The 23,519-nt window shown below is 37.0% G+C and overlaps 1 protein-coding gene across 8 annotated transcripts in view; it reads left to right on the forward strand.

The window, feature by feature from the left end:
• shakB (Innexin family member shaking B) overlaps positions 1–23,519 on the forward strand; it is a 70,972-nt gene that overhangs the window by 20,843 nt on the left and 26,610 nt on the right. For 6 of the 8 annotated variants that reach the window (XM_030387992.2, XM_089264247.1, XM_089264248.1 and 3 more), the window contains one exon: positions 10,578–10,737. In XM_030387992.2, coding sequence (XP_030243852.1) covers positions 10,578–10,737 — 160 coding nt within the window. Of the gene's footprint in view, positions 1–4,748; positions 5,039–10,577; positions 10,738–13,152; positions 22,844–23,519 lie in introns of those variants that run through there. The other 2 variants (XM_089264252.1, XM_089264250.1) reach the window with 2 other exon arrangements.

Consider the following 23,519-nt stretch of genomic DNA (forward strand, 5'->3'; position numbering starts at 1 on the left):
CCATGCTGTCTGACAGCCTCGTTCTGTGCTCGTATTACTCGCAGTTGCTATTGTTTCTCTACTCTGTTTCATTTCTATGTCATTTCCGTCGCTGCCTCTGCCGCAGTCGCTGCCGCTGCCTCTGCTGCTGCCGCATTTAACAGCTAATTTCAACGAGAAAATTTTTGGATCGTGAGATTAGGCGGTGACAAGGAGGCCAAGTTTGTGGCATGTGGCAAGGCGGAAAGGTAGCTGGACTGGCTGCGCGGGTGGCCAGGCAGGAGGCGGACTAGCAGGAGCAGGAGCAGGAGCAGGGGCAGCAGCAGCAGGGTGCGGGCTGGGCAACGGCACTGCCAGCCATAAGTCATCCAACCGCCGCTTGCTTGTGCGGCGCTTATGCAAATTTGTGTCAGCTGACAAATGGGGCAGCATTTGCACAATGCCAACATCCCAGCCCCGAGGGCGGCAGGGGGGGGGGGGGGGGGGCGTGGCGGTGCCAAAAGAATGAGTCGGTGGCACTGCGAACGGGATGCTGCGACGTGTCTCTATATAAATATCATTTCTATTTGTATTATTTTTTTTTTTTTTTGCTTCCTCTGCTTCTTCTTCTTCTGCTTCTTCTCTGTTTTCTTTTTTCTCCGCCTCCGACTTGGTCGCTGTGATATTATTCCTCTTTTGGGTTTATGTTTTTTATGTTATTTGGGTCGGCCGCTTAGCCCGACATGATAAAATCGCATTTAAAATATTTTTTCATCGCCTTTTGCTGTTGTTGTTGCTGTTGTTGTTGTTTTGTTTTTATTTTGTTTTCTATTTTTGCATCGTTCCTCATGAATATAATAACTAGGCGGCGAGAAGAACAACATCAACAGCTAGTAAAGCTGGCAAATAGGTTGAAGTAGTTTTCATTAACGAACTAAACTAATGAAATTTCTATGCGAGAAAGTGACTCTCAGTGTGAGTGTGAGTGTGAGTGTGTGCGTGAGTGTGTGTGTGCGTTGGCTTGTGTGTGTGTGTAATCATTATTACTCGTTATTATATAATAAAGTGCGGCATATAATTTACACGTGCACACACACAAACACAAACACGCACACAGGCAAGTGCCACGCCTACAATGCGCCCATACGCCCATATGAGCTCTTATCACCCTGCTGCAAGCCGCACTCAGATGAAGACTTTGCTTTTAATTTTTCTTCTTCTTTTCGCTCGCTCTCTCTCGCTCTCTCGCTCTCTCTCTCTCTCTTTCGTTGCTGCCAACGACAGGACGCAATGCGTTGAAGACTCGCGCACCCACACACACACACACATTCGCGCACAAGCAGACACGCACATAAAATTATTTTCTTCATATAATAAGTGTAATAACTTTCATGTGTCGCCCATGTGGAATGTGGCACGAACCTCTGCGCAAATACGTGCGAGGGCAGCAAGAAAAGTTATTGAGAGTACTAAAGTTTTTATATGTATATGACTGACTCAAGATCAAAATGGACCTACTTTACTGTACTGTATATAACTATAGATTGAAATATATGAATATATAATATATTGTATATAAAATATAGTAAATTAGCATAAAGTTGTCTCATAACAGAGCGTATTATCATTGGGAGTAATGTTGAAGGGTTTGTTCAAGCTAGTAGCACGCTATTTCGTTTACTCGAATGCAAGAGAGTGAGACAAACATATATATGTGATCTCGGGTGTTGATTGGAGAGAGACAGAGAGAGAGAGACAGGGAGACAAGAAATGAGGTTGCTAAAAAAAAAATAAGAGAGAGAGAGAGAAAGTGTACTGCTTAGAGCATTATTATTATGTTAATAGAGGTTAGCAATAGATGTCTATAAATATGGAAAGCGAACATTATGAGCAGGTTTCAACGTATATATACATATATATAAATATATATTTTAAATACTGCAAAGCTTGTATGCTTAAGAGTAAAGTTTAGCAGAAGCTGTAGTCCATATACATATAGACATGTGTGTGTGTGTGTGTTAAAATTTATGCAGAGCTACTGCTCTAATCTACTGGCACAAGTTGGCAAATCAATTTATTATTGAATATATTAATTAAAAAGTATATTAAATATTAAATATTTATTATATATATTATATATATATTACTATATAAAACAATTTATAATTAACACTTACTGTTTTCTATTCAATTGAAATAATTATTTGTTATATTATTATTTTTTTTTTTTTTTTAATTTCACAATATACATACATTTATGTTAATGTATAAAAGATTTTCATTTAAGTTGATTTCCATTCAAATTTATAGTAATTATTTATTTTATAAATTAAGTATTCCCCTCTAATGAAACGAAGCACAAATAATTTATTATATGCATATTTATTAAATAGCATATTTTTAATTATATTTTATTTTTAATTTATATGTATTATATAATAATATTTTAGATAATTAATTCTCTATCGTAAATAAACTAAAAGTGCACTGCGATATTATTGAAACGGCCCTCGCATGTGGCTGCCTGTTTCAATCTCGCACTCTCTACTTCCCTAACGCGCATTCTCTTACGCTCCGCGTATGTACGTTTGTATGTCTCTGTGTGTGTGTGTGTGTGTGTGTGTGTTGTGCAGCACTTAAAGAGAATTGAGTGTAACTGAGGAGTGGGAAGTAAGGAGTGCGTTGTCCTCATTTGGGACTTTGCGCACAAATCCAGCATAAGACAATAAAAATCGTTGTAGGTGAAGTGTAGTTAGTAGTCAGTACGCGTGTGTGTGTGTGTGTGTGCGCGCCAGTGTGTGTGTGTGTGTGTGTGTGTGTGTATTAGGATGGGCGTATGAGCGCTTAAAGCTTCATGGGTATTTAAATATACGCGTTTGCAGCAGAAATACATATATGTACGCCCATATATAAACACACATATATATATGTATGTCCACATATATGTATATGTATATACATATATGACAAGAGAGTCAAAAAGTCAACAATTGCGAAACTTTCGCCAAGCAATTGTTCCACTCATTACAAATAACCAGCAGAGCATGTCAGTTTGGTGGGCGGGGCAGTGCGGGGCGTGGCCAGCAGCAGGGTCAGCGAGCAATGGGCAATGGGCAATGGGACAATGATAGGTATAAACAGGTTTAATTGTCAGCAGTGGGTTTAGCAGTAGCAAGAGCACTATTGAAGGCTGCGAATGCCGAAATCAAACAAGAACAGCACAAACTAACCATAGAGAGAGGGAAAGCAGGAATAGCTGAAGAAGAAGAAGAATGAGAAGAAGCATTGTTTCCGTTTGCTGCTTACATAAAAACTCAAGCAGACGACGAAAATAAATAGTAAATACTTGAAATTTCGTTAAGGGGGAAAGAGAAATGAAATCTGGTAATAAAAAGACTTTTTCATATTTCAAATTGAATTGAAAAAAAAAAAATAAAATAAAATAAAATAAATGTAATCTATATAAACTATTTTTATATTTCTAAAGCGCCAAGCCAGAACTGAACAAATAAAAAATGATTATATTATTGTCGAGGCATACTAAGCCAAGTCATAGTTAATCTACATTATCCACATTGGTTTTTTCCCCTATATTATTATAGTAAACCAAAAACTTTAGAAAAATAATTGATCTTGAGAATATTCGATATTGGGTTTAAATTACAAATCTAAAAATAGTTATATATATTTATATTATATTTTTATAAAATTTTAAAGTATTTTCATATAGTTAACTGAATTTATTTACTTTATTATTTTTATAGAAATATATTTTAAATTTTTATATTATTTAAGTATTTTTCTTTTTTCAATAATTTATTTAAATATTCAATTAAATTCATTTCACGATTTTTAAATATTATTTTAAATAATATTGGAATATTTTCAGTTTAAATATATATATATATTTTTTTTTCCATTTTGTTCATGATTTTTTTTTTATTTATATTTAAAGTTATTTATTTCATATTCATATGTTACTATTTAAATATGTAGTAATTAATATATGTTTATTTTCAATTATAATTACTTTTTAATTAGTGTTAGTTAAATTCAAGATAATTTTAATAAAAATTTATGCTCAATACAAAAAGATTTAAATTGAGCCATAATTATTTTTATAAACTTTATTTAATTTAAATTTTTTTCTTTTTTTTTTAAATAAAATATGAATTATTTTAAGATACTTTTTAATGTTGCCTTAAACTTGGAAGTGAATAAGACCATCAAAGGTCGTCCCTAGATGCGGCAAAGTCAAGATACTTAGACTTAACTTAATGCTCTCTCCCTCTCAGTGATTTTTCAAAATATGTGCAGGGTATTAAATAGTCGCAACTTTAATCAGTTAATGCGGAACTATTCCCTTCCAGTTGGCAGTTGTTAACAATGTTTACAATGGGCTACGTACCACAAGCCAATTGCGATGCTTTCTCTCTCTCTCTCTCTCTCTCTCTCTCTCTCTCTCCCTCTCTCTCTCTCTCTCTCTCTCTCTCTCGTACATACACACACACACAACTATTATTAGTCGTGCTTTTAATTGCACTTATTATGCGCAGACTTATCGCAAATGTCATACAAAATTATTTCGCAATTTCAGAGCAATTTCATGTCAACCATTTGGCCTTAGCCTAGTCTGTGCTTTCCTCTTGCATTTCCCCTTTGGCTTGCTTGATTTTCCTTCGTTCTTCTGTATTTTTTATATATTTTCTTATATTTCTTTTTATTTTGTTGTCTGTCAATCGACAATTGAAAACTGTGGCTGGCCACAAGACACAGACAACAGCATCTGTTGTTCGGAATGGGCATGCTCATTGCATACTTTTGCGCGCGTGTGCCTGTGTGTGTGTATGTGTGTGTGTATGTGTGCAACTGAGTAACTCATTTGATCCGAACATTGTCCAGCTTTCGTCCTCTGCACAATTATCAGTGGTCGCAACTAACTCGCGGACGCCGCACATTGCAAACGGGTCGATTCGAACTTTGCTGCGCTTCAGAAAGGATTCAACTGGATCTATTGGAACTATTTGACGACACGTGTGATATGTTGAGCCTTAGTATTGGTGGGGGCGTGTTGCATTAAGTGAGTTTAAGCAAAGTTTACAAGTGTATTCGGATGGTGTTATACAATCAGCCAGATGAAACGTTAACCCTTGTTGAATAATCGATAACACTTTAATTGATAACAACAATCGATAGCAATGCGTGTTAACATAAGAGCAATATAAAGAGCTGTCGTATTTGATTTATATACTTGAATCATACTCAGGTGCATATCTAATGCAATTACAAATAATCCCTAGAGGCTTACAACTTTGACCGATAAACCATAAAGAACTGTTATTTTGCTGACTTTAGCATTACATTAGGGGTGGACTTATCCTAAGCAGCTCGTATCCCTCATTAATATCATTTTTTTTTTATTATTACCACGACTTTAAATCGTGTGATTCTGAAAAAGCATCCAATACAGGGCTGTTCATATTCGAGCAACCCATCTGGGAGCCCGACAAGATTGCCATTGCTTTCCTTTTTTTACCTTAATAATATCATTTATAGATGTTGATATTAATGATTTTATTGAGTTCCAGTAGATTTGTTTCAACATCATCTCTCAATTGAAGGCGTATGCCGTACGGTCCGTATTGTGTTCTTCTCTGTTAAAAGATATAGGGCTGCCAGATAGTGGAGTTTGAACAGCTCTCAAACTAAACTCATCTTAGATCAGCCTCAGGGTCAGGTTTCTAACTTTTTTAGTGTCCGCAAGGTAAATGTCCTCAGCACACACACACACACCAACATTTCCGAAAGTGCAAGGAAACGAGTTTTCTCCGCCTGATTTGCTCAGCTCAGCTCAGTTGAGGTCGACGGCTTTAAGGCGCTTTCCATTCGCCATTTGTCATTTGCATTGAACAATTTTGTGCCGTCACAAATATAATTGCAACTTTGCAACGGCCAGGTGGCAGCTGGAGGGCAGCTTAAAGAGTTCCCCTAAACGCTGCAGCGAACTGCATTAGTGTGGCGGGCGCCACAGTTCGAACAACCACTCGAGCAGCGGAGCCAAATTAAACGAAACTTGAAAGAAAACTGCGCCCAGCTGTAAAGCGGACGCGAAATGAGTGAACTGGAAATGCAAATATCCACAGCGAGCGAGCGCTGAAAAAAAAAAAACAAAAAAAAAACAAAGAAAATAAATAACCGAAAGCCTTATGGACATTTGTTGGCAGTCTTTGAATTTATTTTTATTTCAATTCTCTTTTTTTTTTTCTTTTCTTTTCATTTCTTTTGGTTTTGTTTTTGGTTATTTCACGAATTGGGTCCTGGGGTCAGGTCAGCCCCAGCCCACACCTCACGGTCCCCTTTGTGGCAGACCAACAACGCATTTCGCGTTGTTGTTGCTTCGTTTGTTGTTGCTGTTGTTGGTTCTTTTCCTTTTTAATCACTTGACCTTTTGCGCGTCGTGTGCTTTTAATTTATTATTGCGTCCCAACCGCACTCACAAGTTTTCTTTTATTTTTCTCGATTTGTTTTGGATTTTTTTTGTATTTTTTTTTTTTTTTTTTTTTTTTTTTTTTGTGGGCAATGTTTAACTGCAGGAAAGAAAAATATAAATCTTGAAATTGACTTCTTTTCGGTGGGCGAACGCGAGTTTTGTTTTAGTTGCCTTCATTGCTGTTCTTGTTGTCGTTGTTGTTGTTGTTGTTGTTTTTTGTTACCTTTTTACAAACTGTCGCCTTTTTGAGTTGTCGCTGACAGCGTGAAAATCAAGATAAATGTGTTTGCTCCTCTTTACGCCTCTATTCCAATGTGTTTGCACTTGATGCTGTGGTTGTTATTTCATTGTTGTTGTTGTTGTTGTAGCCATTGCACAGCTGTTGGCGGCTACGACACCATTTTTATTTAAAAATTAATTTCATTTTGAAATCGAATTGAGCAGAGTCGAGCGCACTGAAGTTGCTCATTAAAACGAAAGCGAGAAATTTGGTTACAGTTCCATAAGCATTTAAGAATCGTAGCTCGCTGCCCAAGTCCTTCAGAAATGAGCAAACGTCAGTATGTAACAGACTGTTGGATCAGCATCAGCAACCCATATAAATCAATTTGCTTTGTATGCAGTGGAAATTACCAGCTCTAGCTAAGCATATGTGAGAGAGTGGGAGACCTGATGAAATCTCGTCTTCTCATCTTCTGCTCTCATCTTCTACTCGGGCTTCTCTCTGCCAACGAGCAGATCAACTTGAAGCCACAAATATAATTTTTGTATACATGAGCGCAAAGGTTTTTGTTTTCTGCGTGTTTCTAAGAATTCAAATTTAGTCTTAGAGAATTATAGACTTTTATTATGCAACTTTTTGATGTGTTCAATTGAAAATATAGTTGATATTCGATATAATGAAATTTGATCGGTATATATGTATACATAAATTTATATCTTCATATATTACTCGTCAAATGAAGCCACGTTATTCGAATTATTTGTATTGCCATCTGACTCTTCCTTTTATTATTTGAGGTGAATAATGAGATGCGTGCTACCTAAGCGTAAAGTCACTCCAATAACATCTGCACCACAGCTCTCTAAAACTCTCAGCCTCACACCAACACTACTGTAACAGTATGAGATGCTGTTAGATTCGGCTTTAGACTCATGCTACTCCACTCTGCTGTTAAACTCTGCTGTTACACTGCGCTATTAGACCGTTCTGTTAGACTCTGCTGTTGGACCATGCGACAGCATAGACGCTCCTGTTAAACTCAGCTGTTAGACTCAACTGTTTGGCTCTGCTGTTAGCTCTAGACTACGAGTATGCTGTTAGGCTCTGCTGTTAGACTCTGCTATTCGACTCTGCTAATAAGCTCTGCTGTAAGACTCAACTGTTAGGCTCTGCTGTTAGACTCTGCTCTAACTATGTATGCTATGCAACTCTGTTGTTAGACTCTTTTGTTGCACTCTGCTACTGGTCTCTGCTGTTGTTAAACTCTGGTGTCAGACTCTATTGTTTCGCTCTGTAGTTAGACTTTGCTGTTAGGCTTTGTTGTTTCCGCTGCTAGATTCTGCTGTTAAACTCTGATGTTCGTTTCTGTTGTAAGTCTCTGCTGTTAGACTCTTCTGTTAGCTCTACATTATTGTGTGCTTTTAAGGCAATTTTGAGTTGATCTGCCTCGACTAATGCACTTGCTGGGTGGTGTTTAAGTATTTAAGCTCTGAGGCTATCCTCTGATTTCTCTATATGCTAATATATGCCGCTGCATTCCGGAGAGAGATTTTTTATTTTCAACTCTTATCTATTATCTGCTTAAAGCAAGGGTTTTGTTGAATATTCCTGTACTCAATCGAGTGGACGTTAGGCATGCTCTTAGGTTCTTCTCAAATCACTCCCTCAATTCACTTGAGTGTGTCAGGAGCTAGATTATAGAAAGAATAAAAATGAATAAAGTTATAAATGTATGAATTATTACTTATGTATATACGCCGTTAGGCATCTCTCGTAATGCCAACAATAAATATAAATAGTTTTACATTTATTAGAGGCTAAAGCATAATCTTCGTAATTTGTTTAAAGCCAGAGCAAATGTCTCCAGTGTCGCATGCCCAATATCTATATGAATGCTCATATATACTCTCAACTTTCTCTTGAAATTATCACAATGTCCGGCGCACATGACAGAGTCCAACTAATCACAGCCCTAAGCCATACAAAATCACAAAATCTATCACGTTCTTGACTCAATGTGTACTTGGAGTCAGTCACTGCAGACTCGACAGCCAGCCAGAGAGCCACAAGTTTGACAAACTGACCAGGCCAACAGCTGTGCTCATGCGACTAGATTCAGGATGTGCACTGTGGGATGTGTGCGAATGCGCATGAATGGGGTCTCTTGGGCTGGAGGTGAGCTGGCAGCTGAGTGGATTCAATTCAATGGAGATGATGAAGCTGCTGCTGAATGGCCCAATTAAAGCTGACATGCGAACAGCTTCATTATAATGTAGATCTACAGGGTATCTTGCCGTCCGTGCCTGTGCATCACTCTACTGGGCTGACTGAAATGAATTCCATGAATAAATCTACTGACTGAGTGCCGGCTGCTCTGCACTTTTCTGCTCTGTTTGGCTTAAAAGCTTAGCGTATAAAACTCAAATTATGCGCTTCGAGCTGCTGAGCTCTTAACTATGTGTGCGTGTGTGCGAGTGTGTGCGTGTGCGTGCGTGTGTGTGGGTAGTCGTGTTTACGTGCGAGCGACTTGATGGTGTCTGTGTGTGACTCCTGTTGCTTAGAGCAATTAAACGATAAGCGTAATCTACGGCGTCAATTTGCCAATTGTCGCACTCACAAATGCGTGAAGGCGTCAGCGCGGCATTTCAATTAGCCACCAATTCCCAAGAGTACTTACTAACAACAACAACAACAATAACAACAATAACAACAACATCGATTTCGACAGTTGGATATGTATATATATATATGTGTACATAGATATGTATATCCTTACCTCCCTCCAGCTGATGCTTTTGCATGTGTGTGTGTGTGTGTGTGTGTGTGCGTGTATGCGTATGTGTGTGTGGCCTTTGCGCATATTTCATGAACTTGAGAACGAGAACAAACACAGCGCACAAATGCCGTGAGTGTTCAAGGCGATGGCGATGCAATGCTCCCCGTGGCTGTGGCCGTGGATAGGACTGGGACTGGGGCTGGGGCTGGGGCTTGTGCGGGTATGGGGGGCCGCTGAGTGCGGCCAATTAGCACAAAGGCATTTGACTAAGTACACAAAAGTGTTTCCGTTTAGGCAGCACGTCAAGTGACAATTAGCCAGGCCGCAGTCAGCCCGTGATTCGGTTTACATTTTTGAGAGGCCTCGCGGCAGCCGCGACGTCGCGACTTAGAATGCACATAAATAGCTCGAGCTGCTCTCTCTCTCTCTCTCTCTACACACACGCACACATGTATACATTTGATAATCAGCGCAAAGCCTAAACAAGTTATCGCCTTAACATTGAGCACTCAGAGCGCGCTTGGGGAAATTCAATTTAAAAGCTCTTGAGCTAAAATGAAAATGAATGAGCCCAAAGTTGTTTAAATATTTTTATTTTTATTTCTGTTTAATAAGTTAACAATTGCTTTAGGTGCTGCCACCTTTGGAGCAACTTTTCTAAATGAAAATTAAAGTAAATAAATAAATAAAATTAAATAATTAAATTAAATACATTTTTAGATCTTTATATATTAGATCTTCTTTTTTTATTTTATATCAATTTATATGTGTACATAAATACAACTAAAGTAAGCGTGGTAATTGATGCATTTCTAGACCCTGTCCTGCAGCTCTTGAGGGCGCTGGTACCTAGGGCTTATTCCAGTACAGGTGCTGTAAGAGCTATCATGTAATTCGATGGCATATTTGACAGCCTGCGCTCAGCAGCTATTCAGATGTTTGGCTCTCGATCCGCTCTTCGCTATATCCTCATTTGCTAAACTTGATTCAACTATAATTACAACATGATAATGTCTTTTCTTGACTTAACATCTGCATGCTCTAATAAAAATAATAATGTAAACACATGATCTTAATGCAACGCCCATCTCTCTCTCTCTCTCTCTCCCTCTCTGTGTTGCATTTTGCAGCGTTCTATCGCGGAAACTAAAGCCACATCTGGTCGCCGACACCGTCAAGCAGTACATAAGTCGGGCGCAACGAACGACAAAGAAGGGTTCTCAAGAGCAACAAAATAACATGGAGTTTTTACGTGGTGTCTATGCGTTTATGCAAGTGAGTAGATCATCGGTGAGTGTCAATTATTTCCATTTTAACAACTGTACTAATCCATATCAACTTGCTCTATTTTTATTCCGGCAAAAACGTTTTGGTTCTTGTTTACCTCTATGTTTGTTTTTTTAACATATCACTAAACAACCAATGTTGATTCGATATCATTCGAGCAAAAATACCAAAAAAAAACAACAACAAAAATAATGAATAAATAAAACAAAATATATGTAACATCTATCTACTACTATCTTACTTGTTACTACCTCTACAACAACCTTTGTAAACATAAAAAAAATCGAAAAAAAAATCGAAAAAAAAACCAAAAATACAATACAATTTATGATATACGAAACAAACAAAATATAATATATATAAAACGATAAATATTGGCCACGTCAATGTACATAACATATGTTACACAACATGACAACTTCATGTCTCTTGTCTGCCTTCCATGTAATTGTTAACTTGAGAACAAACTAAACAAAGAAAGCAAGGCCATCAGCTGACTCGCATGATCGAATCAAAAAATGCATCTATGTGTGTATATATTTGTATATATACATATGTATTTGCTTAGTCATGTATGTATGTATCGACAACTGAAAACCATCTCCAACTCTGGGTCGACATCCTCGACGAGCCCAAAGGCGACGACGGAGCAGCAGAGCAATCATGTTAGGCCATCGATACATACATATATATGTACATATACATAGACCCCTAACAAAACTAGGTATAATCCATATAAACCAATAACCGAATAACAGCATTAATCAAAAAGAAAAACCAAAAGAAAAACCAAATGAAAACAGCCAAAGAGCTAAACCAAAACCAATCACAAGGCGAGCGAGCGACTCCAATTTGCATGTCTCTCATACCAAGTTACCATGACGAACAGCAACCTGTGCCCTAGGCACGCCCATTACTGACTCTCATATCAGCATCATGCGCGGCGTATATACGATCTGCTAGGGCTCTCTCTTTCTCTCTCTCTATCTCTCTATCTGTCTCTCTCTCTCTCTAATCATCATTCGAAACATTGCCAGCCGAAATGTGATTCTAAATAGCGAGCGAGTGAGCGTGCGTCTAACAAGCATTAGAAACCAACATATTCTAGACATTAAAATAATCAAAAAATAAACGAATCAAGAATTAATCAAATATTTGAACAATAAACAAAAAGTGTATGTATATATGTACTTGTATATATGTATATACATATGTAACACACAAAATAATTTAAAACGACAAAATGCAACAAAAGACAGACATAAAAATAATGTATATAAAAAATACTAAAATACAAAAAAATAAGCAGAAAAAAAAAAATAGCCAAAACAAAACAAAGAACGAACAACAACAATTGCTAAGGACGCGTTAGGCCCAGCAGCGAGCTGACCATTTTCATAGAGCAACCACTTGCCCATTGCCCATTGCCCATTGCCCACTTACCCATTTGCCCATTGCCCACTTACCCATTTGCCCATTGTCCATTTGCCCATTGTCCATTGTCCATTGTCCATAACCATAGTCCATTTAATAACCATTGTCCATTTGCCATTCCATTCAGATTCAGATTCAGACTCAGGCAGCCACGCCCATACTCCTCTCTCTCTCTCTCTCTATATATATATATATATATAAATCTCTGTCTCTTTCTCTGTCTTTATGTTTATACAAGTGCACACATATACCTATGCATATGTGTATACATCTTGTCTCTTATGTAATGCCATCCACATACATATACATACATACAACTATATATGTATGTCTATCCATCTAACAACAACAACAACAACAACCGAAACAAATAGACAACAAAGTCATTTGTCGAGATTTTCGTTCTTCTCTTAATAGTTTTGATTTGCTCATTATCATTGTAATTGGCTGTAATTTGATTGACAATGCTTAGCGGACCATGAACTGTGCATAAATGTTAAATATATTAGTTGACTGTTTGATTTCTTACATTTTTCTATTTTCTTTTATTTGAACAAATGAACAGATAACAGATAAAATGCCAAATTTGTATTTGTGTAGCTTAAAATTTAGTCAATGTGTTGATTTCTTCAGTTTCTCTGTCTGTGTATGCATTGTTGTCTATGTATGTATGTATGTGTGTATGCGTGTGTGTGCGTGCGTATCTATGCTTATGTTATGTTAGGCTTACCTTAATTTGTATCGATGTTATTTACAACCACACACACACACACACAAGCCTATGCGCACATTGCGTATACGCATAGTTGGGCACAGATAATCTAGTCCCGAAACCGTATTGAAATTTCACAATGTTTTAAACCAAAACTACTCTATATTATTTCTCAAAATACTCAAAAAAAAAAAAAAAAAAAAAAAAACCAAAAAAAAAACCACAACAAAAACAACAAAAAAAACAACGATGATCTCATAAACGACCTGAAGATCGACTACAGCAACAGCAACGGCGGCTATGAGACGACCCTCAGCCTGGTGAACGATACGAACGAGGCAACAGCGACAGCGATGCGCGATGCTGAGCAAGCAGCAAGCTTAAAGGCAGCAACAGCAACGATAGCAACTAGAGAGACGCTGGCTGGCGAAGAAGCTGAGGGCCCAGCTGCAAGTTCAGGGCATCGACTGGCCATCCAGCCCAGATCTGCGCCAAAGCGGAGCCAGCGCCAGAGTCAGAGTCAGAGTCAGAGTCGGACTGAGACTGAGACTGATGCACTGTTGCCACAGAATCTAGTGATGCTGCAGACAGCAGCCGTAGCCGCCAGGACAACCACTGACGATAGTTGAGAGTGCGGCGATATGTGGATCGCCACCAGAGCAGCTGCAGCCAAGAAACAATGATCGAACGACAAAGATAATGCTAACCATGTGATAACTCGTATGTATGTGTGTGTATATAGGCCATATACTTTATAAACTAATGAACAGCAATGAAAGCAACGTGAGAACGTGAAACGTGAAACGTGAAACGACGACAAAATATTCGAAAACAGGGCAACTAACAGTACGGTGGCCTTAGCTTGTGCAACTGAATCAAACTTGTAAATCAAAAATCGAAAGACGATATCGATAACAATAATCAAAAATAAGCCATCAAACTCTCAACAACCTAATCAAACAGACTAAAAACCTAATCGTGTCATCAACAACAAACAGAAGCATATATCTATACAGCATATATCATCGACAGCAGCCAGCAGCAGCCACACAAAAGTCTTCAGCAAGCAGTGCAACAGCGATAGCAGTAACAGTAACTGTACGAGTAACAGTAACAGTAACAGTAACACTCACGTTAACAGTTACAGCATCACATTGACATTTAACTGTAACTGTCTGACTACGAAATACGAAACGCTCAGGCTACGACTGATCTGAATTGCGTGCGTGCGTCGTGCGTGTGTGTGCGTGCCACGCCCACCACCGGCCACCGCGTGCACTCAGAGGGTTGGTTGGTGCCCGCGGTGCCATCCCCCCAAACGCAAAGTGATAGAAAATGGTAATTACAAACAAAACAATTCTAGTCATTAACTATCCAAAAGAAAATACCAAAACCAGAACCAAGAACCAAGAACCAAAAACCAAAAGAAAAGAAACTCTAAAGAAAGTCCTCAAACTCTACTCTATACTACCCAGCTATCCAGAGCTCACTCTCTCTCTCTCTCTCTCTCTATCAGTTTCTGTCTCCCCTCCTTTACTATCCGTTAATCACACTCTCTTCAAATGCGTTTCCTTTCATAATTCAAATTGCATATATTGTAGTTCAGATAATTATTAGATGCAAATTCGTTTTCCAAATATTTTATCGTTTTTTTTTTTATGCTTTAGCTGTCGATTAGCCGCGCACCAGCGCCATCTAGCGGCTAATATTTGTGTTCGATTTACGCATTTGGTTCATTTTTAATTTCATTTGGCTTTGTCGCTTCTCTCTTTGTCTCTCTCTTTCTCTCATTTAGTTTCTTGCGTTTTGAGTCGGAAAACATGAGCGCGATCAACCCAAACAAAGAACTAAAAAAACTTGAAACAAAAACAGAAAGACCAGAAAATATAACGATTCCATTTTAGGGGATGCAAATTGATTGCAATTGAAGCGTAATCGATAATCGATATTTTATCAAAAGCAACGTTTTACGTGAGAATTCAACGGTAACTAATTGCTCGCCTGCCTTAATAATAAAAAAAAAACATATATATGCTGCTGTCTACAAAAAACATAAATAAATAAACCAAAACAAATTGAAAAAAAAAAAACACAACAGAACATAATAATAATAAATAACATAATGAAATTATATAAATAATTATGAAAAATATATGAAACTAATCAAATTTAATACAAACTAATTATAAGTAATGAGAGCAAGCCATACCAAATGTTTCTCTCTCCATATATATATCTATCTCTCTCTGTCTGCCTCTCTCTCTCTCTCTCTAAGTACCTATATTGATGTATATGTAACTCCATATACACACCCATACCCACACACACACACACACACACACAGTCACAAAGCCATGTAAAAGTATAGTAAAGTGTTGCGAATGCTTTGTCATGAATGATCATAATAACTGAACAATCCGATGATAAATTGAGAATATATACATATATATTATACGACCGATGGCCCCAAGCCGTCTCAGCGGAATTTCTTTTCATTTAATTTCTGTTACACATATAAATATCAAAATATATCTACTATAATTTTCCACATATATCAATAACGATGACTATTTATGCGTATCAACTAAGTGAAAAAGTACAGTTTACAATTTACCTTATAACAATATTGAACAAAAAAAAGAGAAACTAAACAAAATGCTGCGATAAGTAGTTCCTGCAAGTCCAAGCATCGATTCATCAACAGCATTTTAGCCCCTAAATAGCTCTATTGCCGCGTATATGTTGTTCTGTTTAAATAATTTGCAAAACAAAATACCAAAAAAATACAAAAAAAAAAAGAAAACCAAATCGAACTCTGACAAAACACATAAAAGCAACTTGAAATTTAGCAAACTCTAAGCGGGAACATTGCCCTCTCTCTGTCTCTCTCTATCTATCTATATATATATATCTCTCTCTCTCTGTCTGCCAATCTCTCTATCTCTATCTATCTATCTACCTATCGCTCTCGCTCTCGCTCTCTACCTATTTAATTACTTGCAAATGTTTTTATTTATTTTGTATTTTAAAATTTCCAATTCTGTTTTATGATTTCGATTCGTTTGGGTTTCAAATGAAAACAAAAGGCTTCACACTGATCCACCCTTCCCTAGCCAAAGCTCCACATAACCCCACTAGCACACAACCAGCAGTTCGTTGAGATAACGTCGAAATGAAGCATTAATTGAATAAGTCCAGAGATCGTAGGGCTCTCTGTAATTTGAACCGATTCTTGAGTTTCGCCTTTTTATGTTTTTCTTTTCAATTGATTTCGTTGACCTGACGTAGTTAAGAGCAAATTGCACGAGTCTAAACAGCATTCATATTCGAGTGAAAGAATTGAAGCCTGTCGTACCTATTCTTATATACAAGCTATATATATCCATATATATATATACATATATTCGATACTGTTTTAATTTTTCCTTTATTTTTATCGGCGCTTAAAGTAGCCCAAAAATATACCACATGGCAGATAATAAATTAACCATATCCGTATTCGTATTCGTACTCATATTCGATATCGTAATCCGTAATCCGTAATCCGTAATCCGTATTCGTAACCGTAACCGTAACCGTAACCGCATACAATAACCAGTCAAAACACACGGCACATGTATGTATGGTATATGTAACTCTACACGTACGTATCTCTATCTTTATCTCAAGTATCTGAAACTAACCTAACATCTAAGCAAGCTAATGCGAAAATATATATATATATATATGTACATACATACATACATACATGCATACTTAACATAGGTGTACTTTATTCGATTGCCATATTACATATAAGAATTCCTTCCAGATCGTGGTATGTATAATCTAATGATATTTTTAGCTACACGCACACACACACATACATATGTAAATATGTGTATGTGTCTGTGTAAGTGATGTATGTATGTTTATAATATGTAATATGTACATGTATATATGAATGTGTATGTGTATGTGTATGTGTATGAGCTAATGTATGTGTATGTGTATTCGTATGCGTTGCTAACTAACATGAGCATTATAACATTAACATAATCATTAACATTAACATAATCATTAACATGAAACCTTAAACAATGAACATTAACTCGTATATACCCGTACATACATATATATACCGATATACTAAACACCAATTAACCGTATCTTATTAGCTATTCGTATCGTAAACTGTATCCAAATATTGTGCCTTGTTCTTATCTATAACGGAATTGATTTTGAGTTCGAATTGGTTCGATTTGTGATTTGCGAATTGTGATTTGATGCTGTTCCTATTATTTTAGTTCTCGATGTCTTTGTTTCATTATGATTTCCAATGCTCCGATGCGCAACCATTGGCCCTAGAAACGCGTGTTCTATGGCCGAGGGCGATGCGATAACCTATCGACCACCTATCGATAGGTGTGCGCGCGCGAGCGATTGCTGCGATCATGCCATCACTATCATATGCATATATCGTATTTATATATCGTATCTTGTACTTGTACTTGTTACTCCAACATATGCATACATACATATCTATACATATATACACATATATGCATACGTATGTTATATATCTAATCCAATATGTTCTTTGCGTATATGCCTACATATATATATGTTTGTGTGTTCACTCTCTCTCTCTCTATATATATATATATATGTGAGTATATAAGCGAAAAACACTTATAATAAACTATTATTATTATTCATAATACCAAAAAGTAGTTGTCGTTGTTGATGTTGTTGAAAATGTGCAATTTTGATCGAAAGCAAAACCAAAAACAAAACAAAAATCAAGAAAAACTCAATTTAAGTCAATCAAAAGCGAAAGCAAACAATATGTGAAGAATTTTTATCAAAAGAAATGCCAAACTGAAGCTGAGCCCAAAAACAAACAATATATACATATATATTTATAAAAACCGAACAAAATCTATAATCAAACACAAAATACTTAAGCTATATACTACTCGAATGAAGCATCTGTGCAGTTCAAGCGGCGACACGCCCAAAAGTATGCAACAGTCTTATTTTTGCATGCCGCCGCTCGCCTCGGCATGCGGCTGGTATTTTTGCAATGGAAACGCTTTGTTTTTTGATGATGAACCAGACGAGCCAACCGAAACCGAAAACCGAAAACCGAAACCAAACCCAAAGCCGAAGCAAACACCAAGCCCAACCAGGCAACCATCCATAAGAATCCTTGCCTCAAAACCCCAACAAACAACTGAAATCCTCTCCACCTTCTTCTTCTACTACTACTCACAATGCTAATTTCAATGTTTTTTTGTGTGTGTGTGTGTGTGTGCGTGCGTATAAAATTGTTGTATTAAATTTGGTTAACTAAATATATAAAATGTATAAAAATATGTATATATCTATCTGTATATGCATATCAACTGAATCAAAGCAAACGGACAGGCAGCATATATGTTGGCAATCGAGCAATTCATACCCCCAATCCTCATATCGTAATATCGTAATATCGTAGAGTCAGCCAGATTTTTTGTGCAGATCAACTCCACTCAATACCACTTGAGCAGTTGACAGTCATTTTTTTTTTTAGATGTTTTGAGATCTGTGTATTGTTTATTATTTTGAAATTTCGATAAGTCCAAAAGAAAGACAAAAACAAATGAAATATCACAGTGTTTGAACGAAATTCAAATGTATGCCAAAAACAAAACAAGAAATATATTCAAATATACCAAGCAAAAAATAAAGATACCAAAACAAGCATATATTATTGCAAAATACATGAACTAACACTTAAACCAGTACCAATAACATATATACTAAACTATCCTATATATACTATATACTACTAATACATATATACTGATATATGCTTAACAGCTCCTATTATATATACTCAATACTAACAATAACTGTATTATATGTATCCACACACACCGATAACCCCCTCACACAAGTAAACAGCTTGCAACGGGCAACCTTTTACCACACACACGCACACATACACCTGTACTTTGTAACTTGTGTCTCGTATTTTTTTGATCCTTGTATGTATCTATGTATATGTATATATACATAGTTAACCTTTAACTAATCACAATGGAGAGCTCAGCTCCATTTTATTTATTTATTTTTTTTTTACTTCGATTTCCAATGTCCTGCAGCTCTAACGCAAATGGTCCTTGCTTTAGTTTGCATTTTCTGCAAGGACTCCGAGCAGCATGAACTGCTTTCGTATTCGTAGCATTGTCCCGACACACACCCACACCCACTCACACACCCACACCTACACTAATGCACCCATAAATAAGCTCATCAATTGTGAAATGTAAATACCAAAACACTCAACTCAAACGTTTCCACTTGCACGAATAATTTACCAATATATATCAATGATATAACATATATACATATAAATATCTCACGTAAGTCTCATCACCATAAAAGTAGTATATAAATATATATATATATGAATAAAAACTTTATAAATACTTTATGCTTCATTCTTTGCTTTCTTTTTCTCAATTTAAGTGCACTTGAATATTTGACTTAAACGCATGTCTTGCTTATATCGTGTATCGTATATCGCATATCATATATCGTATCATATGTGGGCAAATATCTGCGTACGTTGCACACTTTGGGGAGCCAAATGCGACTCTCTTACCTGAGGGATTACAGTTTGAAATATATTTATTATATTTGATACACCATTTACAAACATATATATATCTATATGTATATTTTTATCATTTATTCAAGTCAATTTCGTATTACCTTTAGCTGTCACGGCGACTCAACGGCTCAGGGATTAACTAAACTTAATTTTATTTATGAATATATATATGTATATATATACCTATATATATATTTATGCATATATCTACCTATGATTAACTGTAAATTGTTTTGCCTAAATACTCGACTAAGAGCTCGATAAATTCTCGTTATGTTTAAGCAAATGAAGCAAGTGCTTGCGACCTACTCTTACTACTGCTCATTCCAGTTTGTTGCTCGCAATTTTCAGTCTCTATTTATCTATGAAATATACACAGACATACACAAACACACAAGCAGATACACTCACAGACATATGAAGACATGTACTCGCCCACTCGTTACTCAGGCAATTTTGGGGAGCACTTTCTCTAGGGATTTATAGTGAATCAGCTGTGAGACGAGCGACGACTACTCGTTACTCGTAACTTGCTACTCGCCTCTCGCTACTCGCCTCTCGCTACTCGCCTCTCGCTACTCGCCTCTCGCTACTCGCCTCTCGCTACTCGCCTCTTGCCTCACATTAGTTGGCCTACAGGCATAGCTATAAACCTATAAACCGTTGTTCTAGCCGCTGCTTGTTTATGGCCGCAAGCACTCGGTACTCGTTACTTGTTACACACTCTCTGTGGCACTTTGGCGCTTGACGCCTCGCGCTTGACTTGAATTTATTATTGAATTACTGTAAGAGTTCTTAGACGCATCCTAATGAGGCATAAGTGGCAGACAGTGTGCGCCCAGCGAACAGAATAATAACGCCAAAGCCATCCTGTGTGAGCTGCCTCAGGCACTCGTAGAGCACTCGAGCGCAGGGCGCTAAGCCCTGGCTAAGCCAGTGAGCTGTATTTTGTAGCGAAACTTATTTTTATTGCCAAAATGTATTGCCAATGTTGTTCTAATAGCAAAAACGAGCTTCAGGCCAGCGCCCCCTCCCTCTGTCTGTCGCTGTTATTGCCTTGTAGTCCCAGCAGCAGCAGCAGCGGCAGCAGCAAATTCCGACTCGCCATCAAATACATTGTTATGGTTACTGGGCAGAAGTCAGTCAGTCGCATAGTCATTGCAGTCAGTTGGGGAAATGCCATTTTGTTAATCAGCCCGTAAGCGTAAGTCACTTCACTTCAGTTCATGCTCACATGATGCTTATTACACACACGCACACGCACACGCACACGCACACAATGGGTATTAGGATAGGGCAATTCGGACCTGGGGACTGTGAATACACAGAATCCACTTCGCTATATATTTATATGTATGTGCGGGTTGGCCTTGCGTTGCTTTGCCCGCTTTATTTCGTTGTGTTAAGTAGCGAATTTTTGGTTTTACTCTGAGTTTACTTTTATTGCTTTCGACTATTTATTATTATTTGTGTTACATATGTGATTAACGCCTATTTTTCGTTGGTAAAAAAGAAACAGCAACATAGAAAGAAAATGAAACACTTTCAAACTCATCGCTCTTGTTCGCCCTCGCCCTCGAATGTGCTTACAATGACATAGAAAAACTGCAACCAGAACAATAAAAACGTTTCACATAAATTTCAAACTTAAACAAAGAAATTAATTTTTTAAAAAGACAACTGAAAACATTTTAAAAAATAAAATCAAATTTGAACATAAACCTCACCCGCAAAAATAATAAAAAAAAAAAAACAAAAAAAAAAAAAAAAACAGAAATTGTTGAACAATTTGTGATGAAAATATAAACTGGCTCTCACCAAAAACCAAAATCACTTTACACAAACAAAGCAACAAAAACAATGAAAACCAAATCACCTAATTAACTGCAAAACCAAACAAAAGTAAAAGAAAACCAGCAACAAACAAGCAAAGCAAAACACAAATAAACAAAACCAAAACAAAATGTTAACTCTGCAATCTCACCTCTGGACACCAACCAACACCAACAGTGGCCAGCTAGCGAGTTACTCTCTCTCTCTCTCTCTCTCTCTCACACACTCTCTCTGTAGTCAAACAAAAACAACAGCAAATCAAGTATTACAAGTATTCCACACACACACACTCTTTTTCTCTCTCACACACACACACACACACTGATACACGCTACTTATTAAGTGCTTTCAATCTCACTCAGTTTCCACCACTCGCTCACACACCACAAATCGCTGCGTGCGCTCACTCGTTAGCTGATCTTGATCACCAACTATATACTAAATACTCGCCCACTCGCCCACTTGCCCACCCGCCCACTTGCCCACTCACCAAGCTCACCACGTTCACCAAGTTCACCACGCTCACTACGCTCACCACGTCACCACGACTCACTCACCACTCTCACTCGCCACTTTCTCACTTCTCACTGCGGAATGGCCAGGCATTCAGTATTGTCCAACACTGGCGCGTATTCAGCAAGCGGATGCGACGCTCACCACGTACTCGTTTAGATCACAACTACAACTACAACTACAACAACAACAACTACTACTACAACTACAACAAGCAACAACAGCAGCAACTCAATTATGTTCATTATTTTCCTTCTCCTTTGTAACTCACCAACTCTCCAACACTACTTAGTCAATATATATATATGCTCATCAGACTAAAACCAAAAGAAAAGAAAAACTCTGAAAATTACTGCAAGTAAAATTCAATTAAACAAAATCACAATGAAATCTATATATATATTTACATATATCCCAAACAAACAAAATGAGATATTGATTAACTAACTCAACTCAACTTAACTCAACTCAACTATTAAGCAAGAGCAACCTTCATTCACACACTCAATCACCAACTGTCACAGTAAATTTATCTATCAATCACGCAACCACAGACTCTCTCACCCACGCCAACTCAAAGCCAAGTCAAAGCCAAAATTAATCCAATTACCAACAACCAAAACAAAACAACAACAACAAAAATGCCGCTAACTGACCAAGCTAATATAAAGCAATTATAAACGATAATCTTATGCCACACTCTCTCTATATATACATATATATATATATCTCTCTCTCTCTCTATCGCTCTGTATTTAAATTGTGTATGTGTATTACCTATATATATATATATTTAAAAATCGAAAACTAAACTAAAATTATGAATCCCATATAAAATGTTGAAAGCCCGAAGAACATTTAGTAACACTTAAGCTATCCAAAACCAAATTAAGCTCTTAACAATTCCGATTATGACACACATAAAATACAAATCGATATAACCACGATATTTACAAACAAAATAAAAACAAGAAAAAGCTGAAGAAAATAAGAAGCAGAACTGAAAGAGAATCTGAAATTTGTAAATATTTATACTGGTTATAGGTTCACAGTCAATCGAACTAACAAACAAAGCAGCTCTATTAAAGCCATCCCAGTTGTTAACGGTTTACACTGAAAATGCCTAGTATTATTTTGAATCATTTGACGTATACCTCTGTTGAAGCTGCCAGTTGGCCAATAGCAGGATGTGCGAGAGCTATCATAGCTATATATCTACATATATCTATTGGCCGACTGACGACTATTATTAATGCTAAGTCCTTGAGAACGAATGCGCAGCGCGTGCGCCTCGTTCGATAACATATAACCGTATATACCTCTATATATATTTACAAATATACGTATATGTCTGTTTGTCTTACTCTTACTTGTACTGTGTTGAATATATCTAGAATTAACGTACCCAATTTACACCTTAATTCAAATTTGTTCGTACATTTTTCTCCATTCAATTCAATTCAATTCAAATACATCTAGTTGTTCACACCATCTTCTACAATTTTATAATAACTATAATATGTATATCTTTTCTTTAACTTTCTTTTCGAAATGTTCATTTTTCGTGTACAACCACACACTATCACGTTCACTCTCTCTCTCTATCTCACTTTCTCACACATACTCTCTCTCTCTCTCTGTACACTCTTCGTC

Source organism: Drosophila navojoa, chromosome X, assembly GCF_054131105.1.
Source record: "Drosophila navojoa isolate 15081-1374.11 chromosome X, UAZ_NAV_1.0, whole genome shotgun sequence".
In the NCBI taxonomy this organism is placed as follows: Eukaryota; Metazoa; Arthropoda; class Insecta; order Diptera; family Drosophilidae; genus Drosophila; species Drosophila navojoa.